The sequence below is a fragment of the Carassius gibelio genome, chromosome B2 (genome assembly GCF_023724105.1).
Source record: "Carassius gibelio isolate Cgi1373 ecotype wild population from Czech Republic chromosome B2, carGib1.2-hapl.c, whole genome shotgun sequence".
Classification (NCBI taxonomy): domain Eukaryota; kingdom Metazoa; phylum Chordata; class Actinopteri; order Cypriniformes; family Cyprinidae; genus Carassius; species Carassius gibelio.
The window spans coordinates 3,150,299-3,172,458 of NC_068397.1; the positions used below are offsets into that span (position 1 = coordinate 3,150,299).

General features: G+C 35.5%; 1 protein-coding gene across 1 annotated transcript in view; it reads right to left on the reverse strand.

Moving 5' to 3' along the window:
- pth1r (parathyroid hormone 1 receptor) overlaps window positions 1–12,077 on the reverse strand; it is an 81,514-nt gene extending 69,437 nt beyond the window's left edge. Inside the window, exon 1 of the mRNA XM_052548711.1 lies at window positions 11,159–12,077. Within this exon, the coding sequence (XP_052404671.1) occupies window positions 11,159–11,233 (75 nt within the window). The 5' untranslated portion in view covers window positions 11,234–12,077. The remainder of the gene's footprint in view (window positions 1–11,158) is intronic.
- Between the last annotated feature and the right edge of the window lie 10,083 nt (window positions 12,078–22,160).

The window sequence follows — 22,160 nt, forward strand, 5'->3', positions numbered from 1 at the left end:
GCTCACTGACAAAATCAGTCGTTTCTCCATGTTGAATGAGTGATTCCTGGGCAGGCTCCTGATTGGTTAAAGGGGCGCGAATTGACGGCAAATTTCAAATGTTTTAACTCGGGCGGCAGAAGCGAATTTGCGTCAAACACATAAATGTACAAAAGCACAATTCGCTAAACGCCTCATTCATGCCGCGAGACCTCCAGATGCGCGTAAACACGCCTTTGCATTGACTTAAAGGGGGGGGGGGGTGAAATGCTCGTTTTCACTCAATATCCTGTTAATATTGAGTAACTATAGAGTAGTACTGCATCCTTCATAACTCCAAAAAGTCTTTAGTTTTACTATATTCATAAGAGAAAGATAGTCTGTACCGTTTTTTCCCGGAAAAACACGAGCGGCTGGAGGCGTGACGTGTGGGCGGAGCTAAAGAATCACGAGCGCCAGTAATCTTTTGCGTCGAGAGCATGTGGAAGCTGTGACTTTACCGTGAGGAAAGCAGTTTTACTCACCACCTGCGGTGACTGCATTATCCTTAAGAAATAAACGATGTGCAAATCCGGCGTCAAACTGGCCTTGTTTGTAAAACAAGCATCTTCGAAATGCAGGGAACAAACAAAAACACTTGCACAACTCCGTTGATGCTCTGTAAAAATAACCTCCATCCACTGGTCCCTTAATGCTGTTTCTCTTTTCTGTGCAGGTTGTCTTGCCCTGGCAACCAAAAACACACTCCTTTTGTGACATTTTGCGACACTCTCGCTCTGATCAAGTGAAATGTCTGTGCTCAGCCTCGCTATACGGGAGCGCGCGCTCTTCCGGCAAATGTGCCTTAGGACCCATATAAGGAAATTCCGCTCCATCTAACGTCACACAGAGCCATACTCGAAAAAAACTTTCCGAAACTTGTGACAAACCGGAAGTAGTATTTTTGGAACAGAAATACTCCTTCAAACGTACAACTTAATTTTTGAAACTTTGTCCATGTTTAGCATGGGAATCCAACTCTTTAACAGTGTAAAACTCAGTATGCATGAAATAGCATTTCACCCCCCCCCCCCCTTAACATTGAAATAATTCGCGCCAGACGCTCTATTCACGTTTGGTGTGAACACAGCATTAAGGCAACTATGTGGCCATAACATTGTTTTCAGAGTCTGCACACAGTCACATCACTAGAATAGTAAACACACCATCTAACTTTTGTAATAGGTTGCACATATGCACTGAACCAAGCACTAATCAGTTGATCCACAAGGTGGCAACACTTACTTTAAAACACTTTTATCAGTCATAACTTCTGGAGAAAATAGACCAAAAGATGAAGCTTTCTATAGCACCTGCAGTCGCATACAACTTAAATGGACTATACTTTGAAATCCTTTGTGCACAATTGGTAGCATGTGCGTAAAAAACAACAACCTTGGGCCTTTAAGTGGTGTGTATTTACAAAGATTGTTCAGAGGTGGCATGGATGCATTTATACTTAAATTAGAATTGCAAAAAAACAATGTAATAAATTAGATTTTCTTTTGTTTTGTTTTGTTTAGTGACTCTAAATTTGGAAACTTAAAGCACTGGTAGATGGCAGCAAACCACTGTCTTAAAGAGTTAGAGTGTCATTCAGTCATCCATTCCACCTACATGTTTTAATGGCTGGTTCATTCATAAATGAACCAAGTGACTGTCTTTATGAATCACTGACTCACTCAATTCATTCAGTATTAAAACACCAGTGTTAGTTGCTTGGAAAGGCACAATGCTTCTGCTGTGGCTGTGTTTGGAACTAGTTTCACTGGCAAAACTGAGCAAAAATAGATAATATTGTGTCAAAAATGTAACATATTATTAACACTCAATGTTTACTGAATTTGAGATTTTGCAAAAATAAAACAAAAAAACACTCATGCTCGTGTGATATTGCTAAACTATATCATATGATATTAATATGGAGCATTAAAATAAAAGCAGTTTACGTCTGTACACTCTCAGAAAAAAAAAAGGTACAAAAGCTGTCACTGAGACGGTACCTTTTCAAAAGGTACAGTTTTGTACCTCTAAGGTATATGTTCACTTTCGGTACTAATATGTACTTTTAAGGTACCAATAAGGACTCTTTAGGTACAAAGGTCTGCCTTTTGGAAAGGTACCGCCCCAGTGACAACTTTTGTACCTTTTATTTTCTGAGAGTGTATGCCAATGTGGATTTGACTCATATTCACTGTAACTATAGATGAACACAAATAAATCGTATCCTAACCCACCTTTTAAAGCAGATCACCAAGATCTGAAAACCTCTTTCACACAAACTGACATCAAATGGACTTGGGTTCACACCAATGAGTGAAAGTGCCTGAGAAAACATTCAGCTAAGGTATCAGTCTACAATAATTTCCCTAAATATTTTTGATATGTTTCCTTTATTTACGACAAACTGGATGCCCAAAAAAATATATAATGCATAAAAGAAATGCATGAGTGACTTTACTCATGGCTCGGCACTTCATGGACTCCGTCCAGAAATCTGACAGGCAAAATGCTTCTCGTTGAAATATTTGTGCTAGCTGTGTCACCTATTTGGTTTGCTGTAAAACTGGCATTGAGTTACTCACACTCCAACATTCTTTGAGTGGAAAAGGTGGGGGGAAAATCCTCGCAAAGGTCAAGGGAAGTCAAGTAAACAACATTTTCCTGAGTCAAATACTGCCATCATATTGCCTTGCCACGCCAGAGAAACTGAGGCCTTAACTATTAACACCAGCTCTGAGTCATGAACTGCTGCCAATAGATGATGTACGTCAGTCCATTTCTCTAATTGTTTCTATCATACAGAAAGAAAGATAGCACTTTCAACTGAGCTATATTTCTTTCCAGTTACTTTTTTCCTTAGCAAGAAGTATTGAGCTCTCATAGAGGAATGTTGACTCCTTAGTGGGTGTAAGCTTTAAGCACACAGCTATCAGTTCTGCTTGTTTTAATGCGTAGAAGGCAACCTTCAAAACTCTCTTTCCACACAATGGTAGCATGCAGTGACCCTCAATCATAGACAGTGCTTTCTTTGCCCTGATGCATATCCATTCACAGACCTGTATACTCTTTGGTGAAAGCTGATTGTGATACAACAATGTAATCAAACATTTATTAAGGTTTACGTGAATGCTTGTTTGAAAGTTCAACATTTCCGAATCATGTTTGGATGAGTTGAGCACAAAGCCTAATTCAATCTGGAAATTCTTTGGGTTATGTACTATATAAAACAATCTTAAAAACACTGTTATAGCTATGAACTTACAGTAACTAACAGTACAAGGATTTAACTGGACATGCCTACAGGGACACTATGCGATTAAAACCACATATTATGGAAAACACCATCACTTTACAACGGACGCACTGGTTTCTCTCATCAAGTGCTCGCACTGCAAGGTTACAAGGCATGAATTGAGAAAAAAAAACACGTCTGATTGCAATCATGGCGGTTTGTACCTAGTAATAGACGCACAAATGGAAGGGCCAATCAGTGGGAATTATTCCTGAAGGTCAAAGGCGTCATAACTGTAATAACACTGCTGATAAAGTAAAGAGATTTGGACTGTCAATATTCAGTCCCAAATCCATCTGAAGCACATGCACAACACTGTAAGAACAGATCAGACTCCAGTGTGTGTTTGGTGGGAAGAGCTGGAGGAAGAAATATGGGGGGGTTGAAAGCCAAAGCGGATCAATTTGTTCAATGTCCTTTTGTGTAGCCAAAACGATTCATGTTGTACAATTGGATGATCGGTTCACTTAAACTAACCAGTTTTTTAGACCATATGTCTGGAAAAGATAGCAATGGTATTGGGGGGGGGGGGTTGTTCTGCATACTGTATAAAATGCTTATGAGTAAGAAGACTACAGAAGAAACATAAAAAAAGAGAAACGTCTGGCTGCAATGATAATCCAATTCAAAGATAATGTATTCATTCAAATAGTGTTCATGTAAAGGTGCAGATCTCAGCGAAAACATATATCAGACATGCATGAGTAACACTCAATTATTTTAAAGAACCTGCAGTATGTAAACAAACAACTGCATACAGTCTGTTTTGTTGAACGAGGGTTCAAAACAATACTACATCAAGACTTATACTCTTCATCTGTAAAAGAAGCAAATTTACTAAGAAATTTCACTGCTGATGTATCCAAGAATATGCTTCAGTTTTAATTTTTTCCTTGTTGCATTTATCTCAAAAACCCTCTTTTGAAGAAGAAAGTACAAATCAATCAATCGTTTGTTCAAAGAACTTCTAAAAACGTAATTAGAAAATGAGAAATACTTCTTAGGGTAATATCAACAAACTCTCTGCACATGTGCTTCAGTGGTAAAGGCAAAAATAACAGGAATGATTAAGTGTGTGTAGTGAGGCCAGTATCTGCATCTGTTGCATTGGCAAAATTTGCTCAAATTATGTAAAAAATGTATTTCTGGGTAGCACTTTACAATAAGGTTTCATTTGTTAACATTGGTTAACTATATTAGTTAACATGAACAATGCCTATAGATCATTTATTAATCTTAGTTAGCTCAACATTTACTAATACTGTACATTAAAATCAAAAATTTTATTTGTTAACATTAGATAATGCATTGTGAACTAACTCAAACATTTCAAAAAGGTTAATAAATGCACAAAACCAGTCATAAGGGTGAAATTATTCCAATTTTTGTTTATTATTATTATTATTATTATTTAGGATTTAGCAATATTTGGCCAAGATACACTATTTGAAAATCTGGAATCTGATGGTGCAAAAAAACAAAAACAAAAAAAACATCTAAATATTGAGAAAATCACCTTTAGAGTTGCCCTAATGAAGTTATTAGCAATGCATATTACTAATCAAAAATTAAGTTTTAATATATTTACTGTAGGAAATGTACAAAATATCTCCATGGAACATGATCTCTACTTAATATGCTAATTATTTTTGGCGTACAAGAAAAAATAATAATTTTGACCCACACTGAGGATGTCCTAATATGTTCAATTTAATGAACAAGACTTTTGGCTACACATTTCTATGCTTTCATAGTTACTTCACACACTTTCTGCAAATTAGAAGTTGCATTGTGTGTGTTTGATCGTGCTGCGCTCATTTTTATTCATAGAGTTTACACTCATTCACTTTACACACTCACTATGCCATAGTAATTTTAGATTCTCTGTGAAGCTTATCTGTTATTCAGCAAGAACCAAGAGTGTCTGCATTTTTTCTATTATTCTTTTGATTTTGCAATTTATTTTTAAATTCATTTTCCATTCTGTTCCGAACAAGGCAGTTGGCTTCAGTCACATTCCTAGATTTATCTTCCAGCATGACTAATTGACTAATTTAACTCAATAATAAATCATTAAATTAGTTAGGTCAAAAGAATCTAACACAGAATCCAATCTAAAATTGATTATAGAATGATTTTGGAGTGATTATAAATAAAAAGACAATGCATGTTGACCCCTGAACCTTTTCCGCACCAGCTGTACTTTTTTACTTTCAGAGCAAATATTGATACATAACTCACACAAGGGTTGTACGGTAGCTCGATATTATAATCACATAAACATATATTTCATGTACACATGCAGTGCCACAGTATTTTTAAAAAGGTAGTTCATCAAAGTTGGCATGAAATGAAAATTCACGCTATAGACTTTTTAAATACGTTATTGACTTTAATTTAAAAGATTAATTCATGCAATTGTTGCATTACTTATTTTGAGATGTCAGACTTCTCTTTGGTGATGTCAATCAACAACTACTTTTTTTTCCTTTTTTTCTGAAAATCCGTCACACTTTGAACACTTTCCACAATACGGAAGAAAGGATCTGCTGTTCCTTTCATCACGACTTGCACCTCAGTTCCCGTTCAAAAGTTTGGGGTCAGTAAATTAACTAACTAAAAATTAATAATAAAACACAAAGCAGCACATTTGTTTCCAACACTGATAATAAATCAGAATCTTAGAATGATTTCTGAAGGATCATGTGACACTGAAAACTGGAATAATGATGCTGAAAATTCAGCTTTGATCGTATAAATATGTGTGTGTGTGTGTGTGTGTGTATGATTTTTCTTCTCCTAAATAACTTTACGCTTAACAGACTAACTTTGTGATTTATGAATTCTGTGTCTGGCCCCTGAAGCACCCACATATTCAGTGATTGACTAGTGTCCTGATCTAACTCCTGCAGTGAGTAAGACCTGCAGCATGACCTTTTGTTATTGTCATTTTGGCTAAATGTGAAGCCTGGGTGATATAGGTCACAACATTTGTCTCCAATGACAAGAGAATATAGTGTCCTCACTGTTATTCTGTGGACAAACATACATGCAGCTGAGCAGCAAAGTGACAACTTAGTCATACACCGGGCATTAGCTGCATGCCGTGGCTCCTGAGAAGTTGCATTTCCTCTTTAATAAATGCAGGAGATAGTGAGTCACTTTGTCCAGACAACATTTTCTGTAACAAGGCATGCTGGGTGACCCACTGAGAATCGTATTGTAACTGAGTGGTTCACCTTCAGTGTATCCACAACTACATCTTTGCCCTTTAAAAATGGGCTGCATTGAGAAGTCAAAATTGTGCACTTGGATGTTTTTATATTCCACACAAAAGGGGGAAGGCATGCGATAAAGGATTTTAACAAAATCTGTAAAAAAAAAAATGGTTATTGTCAAATATCAGAAGTGCTGGTCATCACTGTTACTGTTCCTTTGAGGCTGATTGTTAGCACTACTGTTTTATTTCAGTTATGCTCTGAATACAGGTTGTGCAAGAATGGTGTCTACAATCATTCATTTAATCAGCCAGTGAATTCAATTAATTCAACCATTGTGTGTTGCATCTAGTGACCAATTAACTAAACAATGTCCTAAATAGCACTCAGAAACAGCAAAGAAATACCCGAACAAGCACCTTAAAACAAGCTCCACTCACATTTTCTACAGAAAGGATATTTTAGGAAAGGTAAGGTGCTCTGAAGCGGCACCTTATTATGGCCTGGTTTCACTGACAGGGTTTAGCCTAAGCCAGGATTAGGCCATAAATTAATTAGGACATTTAAGTCATTTTTATAAACATGTCTTAGAAAAAAGCGTTACTGATGTGCAGCTTAAGACAAAACAAACAATGACATGTTTTAAGATCGGTCAGTGCAAGTTTCTTTCATTTGAAACAGCTCAGATTTACTTTTTAGTCTAGGATTAAGCTTAAGCCTTGTCTGTGATCTAACATGGTCCAACATACTTAAACTGTGGGTTCCTTTAACGGCAGATCAGATGGTGTGGACCAGATTCTGTCTCCTTTGAAGATGAAAACATACTAGTGCATTTTTGGAAAATGTGTTCGATATTAATTGCACAATCCACACGACTGTACACATAACCCATTCTCACTCCCAAGGCGTCAAATGCGGAGCACAGTCAAGAAACTTTAGTGTCATTGTAAAGATGCTAAAGTAACCGCTAGCCAGCAATATATCGACAAACCAGGAACTGCTTTAAATTAGAACTTTGGCATCAATACACACATACAAAGGTCATGGAAAATGTATCTAAATTATTATTTGAGTACAATTTTGTAACAAATCATAAAACATATAAACAACTATAGGCAATTAAAAATACTGTAATTCTATTCCAAGACTTTATAAGGCTAAATGTTTGCTTTGTGTCAAATCTGATGATCAGCATCTTCTTTCACCTTAAAGTCCATATTACAAACATGTCCATATTAAAAAATTGCCGCCTGAAGAAGTATTGCATCAGCTGTGATTGTGAAACACCATTGGCTATCGTGTCGCATGACTTATTACATTATGCTAAATTTCAGATTTATCTTTTGAATGAGATGTAGCTGCATTAACAAAGTGGGATTTGCAATTAAAACGTTAAGTTTCACTCAGTTCCTCGCAAAGAAATTTCATGGCTTCAGAAGACTTGGAATGCATCCTGACTCGTTTACTTTTGATCCGTTTTTGCATTAAATAACAGTGACTCTACTTTTATCTGCCTGTTATGCGTTTAGGTTTAGGGTAAGCAGAGCCAGCCCATCCTACAGGAAATACAGACCCTCGCCTGGGGCCCCAAACATGCCTGGAGAGCCCCGCAGGGAGATATACATTATGGTTTTAGTACAGTTACTGCCAAATTAACATTCTCTGTTCTCCATTGACAAAATGTGATCGGCACACCAGCACAAACAAGCAGATGTACAAGGACTTTTAAAACACTAACCACAATGACAGAAACAACAACAAATAGTGTAAATTATAAAATAAGCTTTCAATCAGCAAATGAAAAATAACTGATAAATAAGTGAAATCGCTAGTGACAATAAACACAGAATAAACAAGAACAGCAAACCACAAAATATAAAATGTATCGTAATCTGCAAAACTGCATTCGTGTCACGTGCCAGTTTATGGAATACCCTCTTATTTTCCAATATTACAGACTTTCCTTAGAAGTGCCACAAATGCTCAAATTGGCCCCTAAAATGAGTACTTTGTGGGTATTTGAGATGCTTTCTGTGTTTAAAGCAGCGTTTGGATAGCAGAAACAGCGCAAAGTCTCACTCTGTTTAGTCAGGAATAATCTGGGAAATGAATTCAAAGGCTGACAACACAAAGATGCAAAAAATCTGAATGAAAAATGTAGCCTATTAATTAATACATTAACTAATTTATCTATTAAAAGAATTAGATTAGAGTTCATTATATTTTTTTAAATAGTTTACTTTTTACAGTTTTACAGTTTTTCTCAGTCACTTTGGTGCATTTTTCAAAACAGAAATGAAATTCTCAAAACTACTTGTACACCCTCCACATCATCTAGTCATTTATACACATCATAAAACCAGTTTCTCATTCTTTTGAACAAGTTGCGATTGCTTTTGTACATTCATGCAATTGATTACGCATGTTTATCGGCAGTTTCCTACATTATCAGTTGCTCATGTCATGTTGCTCAAAATGTATTGCATAGTTTTCTGTGCAATAGTCTTACCCCTCAAAACATATAGGCTTTAGTTCATCATATAAGTCATTAAATGCAAAATGGTTAATCTAGTTGTCAAAAACTGCCTAGCACACTTTTTATATTTATTTTTACACATTATTATTAGACTTTTTGTACATTTGGCATGAATTGTCCAAGTGAATCTTGACTTATGAAGAGAATGTATATGATAAACCAATGATAAACCCTTTCTCTGAAATAGCTCAAAGGTTCATCTCATGAATCTTCAGTTGAAAAGCTTATACTGTATAGACAGAGGACAACACAAGAGTTACACATTCTGAAAATGGACTTATTTTCATATTTGTGTCCATATTTGTTTTTCCTTTTCTATATCACAATGACATTGTAAAGGTTTTTTTTTTTTGGTCAGACTTTGTAAAAGTGTAACTGGGAATTCTATCCAGTCTCTTTCAGTCAATATCCCACATACAGTAATGTGTAAATGTGTACGTTTGAAATGGATATGGCATACATAAGCATATGGCATATTGTTCAATACAGAGGTTTACATCAGATCATCCCTCCAGAGTAAACTGTTATATTGACAACATGACTAAGCAATTTGACTGTCTTATCCGTACACTATGACACAAGGACTTGTCATTCTGATGGCACTGATATGTTCATTGACACAGATATTTACTTTTGAGAGATGAACTAAGGATTTTGAGCAGGAGACTGGCTTTTGCAGGTAATCCATGGTGTTTTGCTATTTGTACGGGTTGTTTTGAGAAATGCACTTTATGTTTTGCAAATTGTGAGTTTGATTCAAGAAATGTACCAAAGCGACTGAGAAAAACTGTAACTTCTATTCACTTTTGCACATGGTTCTGTCCCACATTATTTTTATGTACATTAATTTTGCAGCACTAAATAAATGTTTATATAAAGTTACTTTATGTGAGTGGTTGACAAGGAATTTCAAACACTCAAGTGACACATTTAAAATTGAACTCTCAGTTATACAATACATTTATTATACAACATTATACTACGACATTAATCTCTTTATGATTTATTTGTACTTAATTTTTTTTGTCACATCACTGATAAAAGATAAAAGGTGTACAATAATATATACAGTCAGTACTGGTGTAACCTATTGTCATGATCTTGCCGGGGACCCCACAGGATAGGGTTAGGGTTAGGTTTAGGGTTGGGCGTTATCTATGAAAGTAATAATTTAAAAAACAAGCAACTGAAAGCAATGAGTCCCTAGTTTGTCAATGTAGTGATGCCTAAGGTACTTTTAGCTTCTTAATAGTGACAAGGCACTTGACCATGCTTCGGTTTTTGAAAATACTGACAGAGTTGACTTGTTGTCATGTAACTGATCTTTCTTATAGTGAGAAACAAAGTGCAACCCTTTGTTCATGCTGGGACAAATTGCAGCTTTCACCATAGAGTGGCTTTAATTATACAGCGCACATCTGACTGTGTGAAGTTCGTAAAAACCAACATCCTTTACCTGCCACATCACTGAGAGTCAACATCCACCACCATTGTATCAGAAATCCCTTTTTTATTTAATAAAGGCACTCTACGGTATAAAGTGCCACTGCTGTGAATAAAGTATGCATAAAGCTTTATTTCTATACAGATATTATATTTAGCTCTGCATCACATGAAATCTGAGGGCGAGTATCATCAGGTTTTGCCAATGTATCATAAGATATGGCTCACAGGATTCCATGATGAGTATCATAAGGTGTTGCGCTCAGGTTTATAACAGTAAATTAGGTTTATATCGTATGGACTCTGTCTTAGGTTTGAGGTTGTTCATATGAATCGTGAGCATAACCAATTACGATATGTTCAGCATACTTGTAATAGTGGAAAAAAGTCTTAATGAGTTTAAAGAAATAGGACATGCTGGTGGTACCCCTAAATATTACTTAAAATAAATAAATAAAAATAAAATAAAATAAATTCAGTGTCCTTGATTCTTGACAGACATCAGTAATAATTGTTACTCTGGAAAAGAAAGTCAAGCAGCCATATCAGTAATCGTTTTGAAAGACCACGTAATAGAAAGAAAGAAAGAAAGAAAGAAAGAAAGAAAGAAAGAAAGAAAGAAAGAAAGAAAGAAAGAAAGAAACTTACCAGACCATAGACGAAACTCAGCAAGGTGCCGCAAAAGAGAAAACCTAAAGTGTGTACGATCAGCGTGGCTCCCATCCCGACAAGTTCACGCAAATTGCTGTCAGCTTGAATGGGATTTCTGTGATGTTTGCGTCTGTTAAAGCGCAGTCAAAGAGCCAGTCATTTCTCTGCTGTCCGCTTCCCTCCCATTACATCGTTTGCTTGTAAAATTATGAATATTTTCTCACGGCTTTTCCTTGTCACAGATCTGCAGCTCGATTCAAACTGTTCCCAGTCTCTCTCTCCCGCTCGCGTTTTATTTCTCTGCATCTGTCTGCCTTTTTTCTGAAATTACATCCACATGTCAGAACTATTTATGTCCTGCTCCTTCTGTGGTAGGAAGTTCAAATGATTCTTTGTGGAGTAGAAACCGACGCTTTATTTTTAGGTCTTTAAATTTCCCTTCAGCCTCGCTGTAAAAAAAAGCGACATAATAAAGCGGTGTCCCTCAGGCTCAACCTTCATTTTTCTCTCAGGACATCAAAAAACGGCAAAAGAAACGGTTTTAACGAAGACTGATGGAGCGACGTGGACCGAAATACACACTGAAGCCACAATAAAGAAGATATTCGGGTTTCGTTATTCGGTAGCTATAACTCAGACTTCAAACGCAAATGCTGTCTTTAGTGAAACATGACACTTCTTGGTAATTAAAACATGATTCATTTTCAGTTTTAACTGAAAGCTTAACATCTACTACACTGAGAATCTGACAGCTGTATTAATTAAAGCGACGATACGAACGTTAGGTAACTGTGATAAAGTAGGTAATTGGATTTTGTTTAAAGAAATAATCCCACGTCTACTTCACATTTAACGTAAAGTCGCCGCTGAAGAAAATCAGTGCGGCTTTTAAGATTATTTTGACGCAAGTTTAGAGTTGTCCTCATTGACGGCACCCGTCGGTAACCCTCACTAAACCTGTGTAGTACATGTTGAAGAAGCGGATAGAAAGAGGCAGGTATCGCTGACAGGAGTGGAGGATTATGATTGGCTTACGGGGAAATGGTGAGGGATTTGATTGGCGGACGGTCTCTAAGGGTTTCATTACACATCGACTCAAGATGACACGTGTTTCCCGCCCCTTTTGCACAAGCCTCGCATTCAGTGCTGTACTTTATGTTGGCAGACGAAGGTTTCTAAGCGGTCCGCGTCGACACCGTGCAATGCAACCGATGAAATTATGCAAATACAATGCTGGGCAACATTTGGATTAAAATTTTCGCTGGCTTCTGAAATACATCTTTCAGCAAGGTTTTAATATTTGCTTTTTCATTAAATATATTCTTGAACAGTCAGTAGCTGCAGTCCACTTATGATAACATCTTGGTTTACCTACTTGGCTTCATTTATGTTATTCATTTTAGTTATTATATATACTTTTAACCTATATGACACACACACACACACACAAACACTTTTTATTGGATTAAAAGAACAAGTTGTATTTCAAGTGCCTCTGAGAATTAAAAGCTGCTGGTAATTGAAACGTTTTTAGTATGGCACCATGACAGTGTGTTTTACATTATCTTGTCCAATTTTTAATTGAGTGTGGATGCATAGAAAAGTTAATAATAGCATACTGTACTTCTCCTTCTGCATAATTTCAATGCACTTGAAGTAGGCTGCCCTGGAAATGAGTTTAAAGTATTAGAGATGCTTGACTTAAAGTGATAGTTCACCCAAAAATGAAAACGCTATCATCGCTCAACCTCAAGTTGTTCCAAACTTGTCTTTCTTCTGTTCAACACAAAAGAAGATATTTTGAAGAATGTTGGTAACCAAACAATTACTCTCAAAGTATGGAAAAAATAATATGGAAGTCATTGGGTATATCATAAGCATCTGGTTTCCAACATTCTTCAAAATATCTATAACTTTTGTATTCAAAATTTTTTGTTGTTGTTTTATCCATTTAAAAACTGTATAGAAAACCAAAGCTCTAAAAGGGGATTTAAATGAAAAGGGGTTTTCTGTGCTAGTATGTTCCAAGAGGAAAAATCTTATGATATCAATATATTAATCTGTAGTCTATCACAGCACATATGAAATAACAATTTGAGATTATTTGCATTTGACATTCAAAGATAACAGCTATTTTTCATCGAGGGCTGTATTTTCAAAACTTAATAGCTGTAAAACACATTTGTCGAGAATACTCCATGACAACACTTGAATATTACAACAGTTTCCATTTTTTAACAAAACTGTACCATTTCATTTTCTATGTAAAGTATAAAATTATGACATCATCACTCACATATATAGAAAGAAACGCATAAATTTACTAAAATAGATTGATTCCTCTGTAAACTGTTCATTCGTTTATTCTGGCTTGCTGTTAAAACCACATCATAAACTCTTTATTCTCATTCGTAAAAAGTAACCTTGAGGTGCATGTTTTTCAGTCTTTTCAAAACTGTGCTTTCATTTAATTTTAACACCATTAAAATTATAGCAGACAATGAGAGCTGCATTCAGAGGTTCTGTGTCGTGTTTGAAGCTTATATATGGTTCTAAACTGGGAAGTTTTCATGTCAAATAAGCCATTATCGTTTTCCAGAAATGGTATCCTTGCAGGTCCAGTTTAAGAAGAAAGGGTATCATTCCACCACACATTATTTAACACCTCCTCGTAATCCTCCACAGCGAGACTAAACCCCTGCAGTGATGATCTAAAGGCAGGGAACAATTTCATTTTCCTATCATACACGCCACACACACGCGGAACACATTTCTAAGCCTGTATCTTTATAGTGGATATTATAGTCTCCATTAGTCGCTATATTGTCATTGAAACAGATAGCCTCTGATCTCTGCCTGCCATCTGGAAACATTCAAATCCACCTACAGCACAAGTCCTGCTAAGCGCATAATAAACAGCGGCATGCTGCAGCAGAGAAGCGCAGATGAGTATTATGTGATGACAGTGTTAAGCCTCTTTAAGGTAGAGAGAGCTGTTCATTTCTGAAATGAGAGAGTCAGGCCTTGGTGGAAGTAGAGAAGCTTTCCAAATGGGTCCTTTCTGTCATTTTTTTGAGAGGAATGTATTGCGTATAGATAATCCCTGTAATGATGTTTCATTGATTGTTTTTGAGATGGTTGAAGTTTGCCAAAGTGAGGCTTTATGTCACTCTGAAGTCCACTGTCATGATTTCGAACAAAAGCATCAGTTTGAATCACAGTTATTTTCCTTTTTTTTTCTTTTTTTTTTTTTTTTTTTGCATTTTGAATTTTAAAAAGTAAGTTTTGGGTGGTGAGCATATACAGTCACACAGTAAAATATAAGATTAAAAAAATGACATTTTCTTACATTTTAAACAAACTGAGAGTACACATTCAGTATTTTCTAATAATAATAATAATAAAAAAATACTATTTTTAATGGTTGTACCACATTACATTTTACCGCCTAACATTTCCGTGTTATAAAAGACCAAGTTATCTAATATTTTAATTAACTCATGGTCTTTTGATTGTTTGTAGTTTTCCAACAAATAAATAAATAATTTATAGAAATTAAATACTACCCCAAACTACTACTTTTTGTCATTGGAATATTTAGAAAGCTGTACAATATTTTCGCCCTCATGTCCAAAAAAAAAATAAATAATATATATATATAAATTAATTAATTAAATTAATTTCAGAAATGAAATGCATGTTCATCATACCAAAAAGTATATTCAAGTCACTGTATTCATGAATTGCATTATATATATATATATATATATATATATATATATATATATATATATCCAGGCAACAAAAGGCCTAAAATTCAGAGTATTATACAGTATATGTCTGTACATAAATTGCACTGGATGAGTTGCACATAGGAATGAAGAGTTTTTAGGGTTTGTTTAAATATGGCAGAAATGTGGAATTTGATATAAAAAAACAAAAACAAATTAATAACCATTTCCTATCATAGCTTTAAAGTAGTTTTTTACTTAGAGTTCTTCTGCCTCATAAAAGAAGCAACAACCATTCGTTTAGAGATCAAATGTTTATCACTCACAGTGCTGTAATAAATTGTAATGAATTGATTTTTTGAAGCAGTTTTGTGCAAGTAGCTTTATTCAATCAGCCATAGCTCACCCTGCACATTACCAATTAAAATTATTATTCTTTGCCAATCAAATCCAGATCCTTTCGAACACTGATTTTAAAACATCTTAGCCATCATATCATACATCCTTGTCTTAATCTACTTTATTGTGAGGTCAGGAGACCTCGGGAGACCATATAGAGTCTAAGCACTGAATGCGCACAGGGCCCTATTGATTTCATAAGCATTATTAATCTTTATTTTTTTCAAGGTTCCGTGGGTTTTGTGGCTTCGAAAATTTGAAAATTTGAAAACGTCAGAATCATCAGCTATTAGCGTCAGGCTAGCGCCCTTTGAATGCAGTAAATTAACTTATTCACAAATCACAGATACAGTAACAAAAACTGTGCCTGTGTCCAAATATATATGGACCTAACATACTGTTCAAGTTTTGTGGACATTTACACAGAGAGCTGTCATTAGTCAGATGGATATACTGTAATTACACAGGAAATTGAGAGGCCACACAGCATTTGACCACTGGATTTACAACAATCTTTCTTAACACTTCAACATTGCATCAACTACAGATAAACACACTCATTTTTATTTTAATTATCTTGAGAGATTGATAAGAACGTGCTCCCTGCAAACAGTTTACTGCAAACCTGCACTAGTCTTTCTTTCATATGACCTGACACTCTGGCACACATATACATTTGTGTGAGATAAACAAAGTTATGGATGGTGTCTGAAATCTTAGACATAGCACATATGGGCCAGTAGGTGACACTCTTTCCTACTGAAAGTGCTAATCTCTGTAACATAACATCTCTGGAAAATGTCCCACCACCTGCTGTGCCAGGATCAGTGGCTTTACCCCATGCATTCTGAGCACAGAAGAGACCAAATCAGCACCAGAAACAACATTATCCCAGCCAGCACAGATGTGACACAGACTGGGCAACCCACACAGAGAAATCTGACATACTGTGACCTTTAATAAATGTCATCGCTTGAGCATTTTATTTCGAAAGTGTGCTCATTTCTCATAAATTGTTGTGATTTGGTGCTATACTAAGCTTACATACTTTAAATGTAAATAAATATTAAGTATTTATTTAAGTGTTTGACACTGTTGAATAAACATAATAATGAAAACAACAACAAAAATGCATCTTTTGTTTCGAAGAAGTAGATCCTTTGCCAGATTACACATTTACATTTACATTACATTTAGTCATTAAGCAGACACTTTTATTCGAGGACAAATGAGGACAATGGAAGCAAGCAAAATCAACAAAAATGCAATATACAAGAATATAATTAGAATATAGAGTTAGAATGTCAAATAAAAATTCAACATTTGTGTTTTTAGCAAATTCTTGAAGATGGATAAGGACTCAACTGCTCGGATTGAGTTGGGCAGGTCATTCCACCAGGAGGAAACATTTAATGTAAAAGTCTGTGAAAGACATTTTGAGCCTCTTTGGGCATCGTTCACTTGCAGAATGTAGCTTCTAGAGGGCACATAAGCCTGAAGTAATGAATTTAAGTAAAGGGATGCAGAGCCAGTGGTGGTTTATTGGTAAACATAAATTCCTTGCAATAGAGCAACAGAGCTTTGCAATAGTCAAGCCTGGACAGAACAAGAGCTTGAACAGGGAGTTGTGCAGCATGTTCCAAAAGAAAGGGCCTGATCTTCTTGATGTTGAATAAAGCGAATCTGCAGGATCGGACAGTTTTAGCAATGTGATCTGAGAAAGTCAGCTGATCATCAATCTAAACTCCAAGGCTTCTAGCTGTTTTTGAAGGAGTTATGGTTGATTTGCCTAACTTGATGGTGAAATTGTGATGAAACGATGGGTTTGCTGGAACCACAAGCAGTTCTGTCTTGGCAAGGTTGAGTTGAAGGTGATGATCCATCATCCAGGAAGAAATGTCAGTTAGACAAGCTGAGATGTGAATAGCTACCGTCGGATCATCAGGATGGAATGAGAGGTAGAGTTGAGTGTCATCAGAATAGCAGTGGTATAAAAAGCCATGTTTCTGAATGACAGAACCTAATGATGCCATGTAGACAGAGAAGAGAAGTGGTCGAAGAACTGAGCCCTGAGGCACCCCAGTAGTTAGAAGTTAAGAACTGGACACCTCTCCAAGATAATTTGAAGGACCTATATGAAAGGTAAGACTCAAACCACTGGAGTGAGGTTCCTGAGATGCCCTTTGCCAAAAAGGTTAACAGGAGGATCCGGTGGTTAACTGTGTCAAAAGCAGAGGACAGATCCAGCGAGATAATTAATGAAGATTTTGGAGGCTCTCTTGCCAGTCTTAGGGCTTCAACAACTGAAAGCAAGGCAGTCTCGCTTGTATGTCCACTTCTGAAACCAGTCTGGTTGCTGTCCAAGAGGTTGTTTTGTGTGAGAAAGGCAGAGACATTTAAATGTAAGCACTGGGTTTCAACTCACTCTAATATCTGAGATAATGAGGCAGACAGGCAGACAGACAGACAAACAGACAGATAGATAGATATTATTTTATAGTTATTATTATTAGGGAATTTGCTAGGTGACAAGGGTAATCCTTCATATAGGCTTGAGCATGGAGGACCATTAATTCACTTCCTCTGTGTTCCTTTAGCTCAACTGGTAAAGCGTTGTGTTAGCAAGCAAGCTAGCGCAAGGTTGGGGGTTCGATTCCCCGGGAACACATGATAGGTAAAAAAAATTGATAGCCTGAATGCACTGTAAGTTGCTTTGGATAAAAGTGTCTGCTAAATGCATTAATTTTAATTTAATTTAATTTAATTTAATTTAATTTAATTTAATTTAATTTAATTTAATTTAATTTCTGTTACTAACTACTCTCACCTGTCACTGCCCCTCGCTTCCATTTGTATGTATAGCTATTTGTTCTAGTATTCCTTTGTCTTGTGCTTGTTTTACTATATCCTAGGGTTAATGTCTACAGTAAACTTTGATGCTGTGGTATTTGTATTGGATTCCTTTATTTCTGATTTTTGGTTTGCTTGAAAAAAAAAATCTTATATAAATGTCACAATACCAAAAAAAAAAAAAAATCTAATCCAATGTAATGCATATCCATAGTAAAACTGTGTGATATTTCTCGATAATTTTTTTTTACATTGTTTTGTTTTTGTATTTATATCTGTTTAATCTATACCAATTAGATAGATAGAAAGACAGACAGACAGACAGACAGACAGACAGACAGACAGGCAGACAGACAGACAAAAAGACAGACAGACAGACAGACAGACAGACAGACAGGCAGGCAGACAGACAGACAAAAAGACAGACAGACAGACAAACAGACAGGCAGACAAACACACAGGCAGACAGACAGACAGACAGACAGACAGGCAGACAGACAGACAGACAGACAGACAGACAGGACAGACAGACAAACAGACAGACAGACAGACAGACAAACAGACAGACAAACAGACAGACAGACAAACTGACAGGCAGACGCAAGTTAGAACAAAGTGTCACTGAATGCTACATTTCGCTTTTGCTCACTCTAATCACTTATGAGTTGTCCTCTGCTTGCATGCTGCTTATCTCTCTCTTTGTGAATTGTTTGCTGATCCCAAGCAGCTGCTTTTAGACATCAAGGTCACTTCAGAGAGGATCGGATGACAATTGTCATTGTAATTCAGCTGCACTCCACCCAGGGTTCATACCAAGTGAACAACAGGTTGTTGCCAAAATAACTTTCTAAACAGATCTTGCATGGTTTACAAGCTTGTCTTCTGTGGTCTCATGTTTAAAATGCATTCAGCCCTGATCACCTGATATAGTCTTTACACAGCCTGTGTTGTTATGCAAAACTGGAGCCATTTATACCCACGAGCGGCACACAGTTCTTTCCTTCTGTGGCAGGTTGACACAAGTGTCAAAAATGGCTATTCTGTGTAATTTAATTGGAGGTCCTGAGAATCAGTTTATTAAGTTGGTTTCTACAGAGGCAATTACTGGCAGAAAAAAGTACATTTCAATGGACACATTTGAATATTATATATGAATATTATAATTGTGTTTACATTTTTATTGTACAGTAGGAGGTAGGTTTCTCGAAGCGTCTTGGAGACGTGGCCACAGTTCTTCTGGATTGAGTCTGTCTTAGTTTCTTCAGTTTCTTCATGTCACTCCATACAGACTGATGATGATGATTAGATCAGATCTCTGTGTGGAGCACTGGCTGTTGCCAGACAAAAATCTCACTGGATTATTACAATTAATGGCAAAATGTAGATTTGGCATTAATTAAATGCAAACTAATATTTCCTACTGACACACTACAGCAAAAGATAGAAATATCTGACATTTTTTTTACTTGGTGAAAATTCAAATAATTTTGGCCACCACTGTGTATATATACCTCAGCTCCAACTAACATATAATCTTATGAATAATTTTAACCACAATTATAATACATTATAATACTTACATATTTGTTGTTACACCTTCAGAAAGCATGATGCAATAAAAACATGATGAACAAACCTTCATGTAATATAATGCATTTTAACATTGGTTATAATTATTTATATTTATATTAAATGATGTGTTATAGTGTACATTATGAATGACTTTATAATGCATTATGCAAAAAGGCTTCATGTAAAGTGTCACCGTTATTGCTGTATTTTCTGCATTGTTGCCACATTGCATTTACTTAAAATGGCAAAAAAGGCAGTGCAAATTGTTTTGTACAAAATTAAACACTTAAGGTTCACTTTGTAGAAACAACAACAAATCAGTTAACAGCTGATCTTGTTTGTCAAACTATCATCAAAGCCTTGAGTTGAATCAGCTGTGATTCCTCACATTTGCAGCACTCAAGATCAGTTGGTGGTCTTTTGGCTGATGAATGGACAACTCCAGGATTTTGCACCAAGACTTTTTCAGAATTAATTACTGGAAATGCACATTTGTAAGTCATCAGGAGGGAACAAAAACAACAACAACAACAACAAAACATGCATTTTAAAGATGTCAAACACACTGAGTTCACTTAAAGCAGCTCTTTAAACCTCCTGAGACCCTGCATCCTTATGAGGACATTACATTTTAGTGAATTTCTCTGAGACTATACATACCAAAGATTTAATTCTAGATGTCCTGTACAGAGTACATCCAAGACTTTTCAGAGATACTAAATATTTTCGAAAATGTCTGATATGAATTTAATGACACTCTTATGGAAATATAATGTTTTGTAATTATCATTTAAATCTGACAAATTTTTAAACCGTGTGAAATCAACATCTCAGGAAAATGTTTTCATGTTTTTTGGGGTTTTAAATCAAAATATGACTTTCCTCATATGAGGACACCTGGACTAAAAGCATGTTTGAAAAAAAACAAGTATATCAAGTATTTATATTATAAAATTGTTGAGAATTATCTTATATATATATGATTGATTTATTTATTTTGTTAATTTTTTTCTAATGCTCTAAACAATTTAATGACTTGAAAAAATACTTTTTTTCCCCTAAAATGTTTTGCCGGGTCTCAAAGAGGTTAAATGAATGAATGAATGAACCAGAAGTATCTCTTTAACAACTTAAATTATTTTCCTAGACATAAATGGTTACATGAACACCAACTTGAGACTTTTGTCTGAGTCTCCTGCTTCTCACATTTGCTTTCTAAAATAAATAAATGAATAAAAACTAACCCCTCACATTTGTCCCCTCTTAAGTTTCATAAATTATCTCAATTGCACCAAAATCAACTTCATTCATGGCTGGTGGAATGATCTTCCCACCCATATCTGGAATTCTGAATCCCTGACCATTTTCAAGCAATAGCTGAAAACGCACCTCTTTCGATGCTACTTGACATGACAAATTGTCTTTCTCTTCATTCCTTCACTTTCTAGCTTTTACTTATTTGAACAAAGCCTGAGACTTGGTATTACAAGCACTTCCTGTGTCTGTTTGCCTCTTTGAGAGGAATCACTTTATGAATTCCCAGATTGTATATGACTGCCTTCAAGGACAAATGATAGCATTTTCTTGTGTAAAAAATGAAGCATAAATCTAATCCTATTTCCTCATTACTTCACTCTTAATATAGACATCAGTTCTGATCAGTGTTTTTGATTTACTCTCATCCATTTCACTCTCACTCATCTCTACAATCAAACAGACTGCATTTATTCATTTCTTTGTAATGTGTGCTGCAAGATAAATATATGATGATTTTCATCTACTAACATAGAGATCATCTGAAATGCACAATATTATTTAAAGGACAGTTTCCATTTTTATAATATTGGTGTGTGTGGGGGGGGGGGGGGGGTAATGGGTTAATAATAAATACAATTTCAGGGAAAATATTTGAAGATAAAATTGCTACTTAAATGTGACATACAAGACAATCTCTCATGTTTCTCAAACTGATTTCTTAGTTTTGACTCATGAAGGTTTTTTTTATCAGAAGCTTCAGGTGCACTGTTGATACTAAAATGGGAAGAAATCTGAGAATATTCTAAAATTAGGAAAAGCCACCTACAAGCAACCATTTTTTTCCTCTGGGAAAGCCTCAATAAGTAAAAAAAAAAAAAAAAATAATAATCTTTTAGAACCATTAAAATTTAATATATTGTGTAATTATTATTACCCTCTTCAATAGGAGCTTAATTTCATTATTGGTAAAAAAAAAAAAAAAAAAGATTACTCATGTTCAAAATGTTCGAAGAAAGTTTTTAATCAAAATAACTTTAATGTCAATTTATTGGTCTCAAAGTGGGATTATTTTTAATTATTTAATTATTATTTTCTTCTTTGATCAGTTTTCTTTAGCTGACTTAGATTTAGCTGTTATAGATGTTACAAAAATATCTAGTTAATAACATTTACCTTTGGCAAGACCCAGG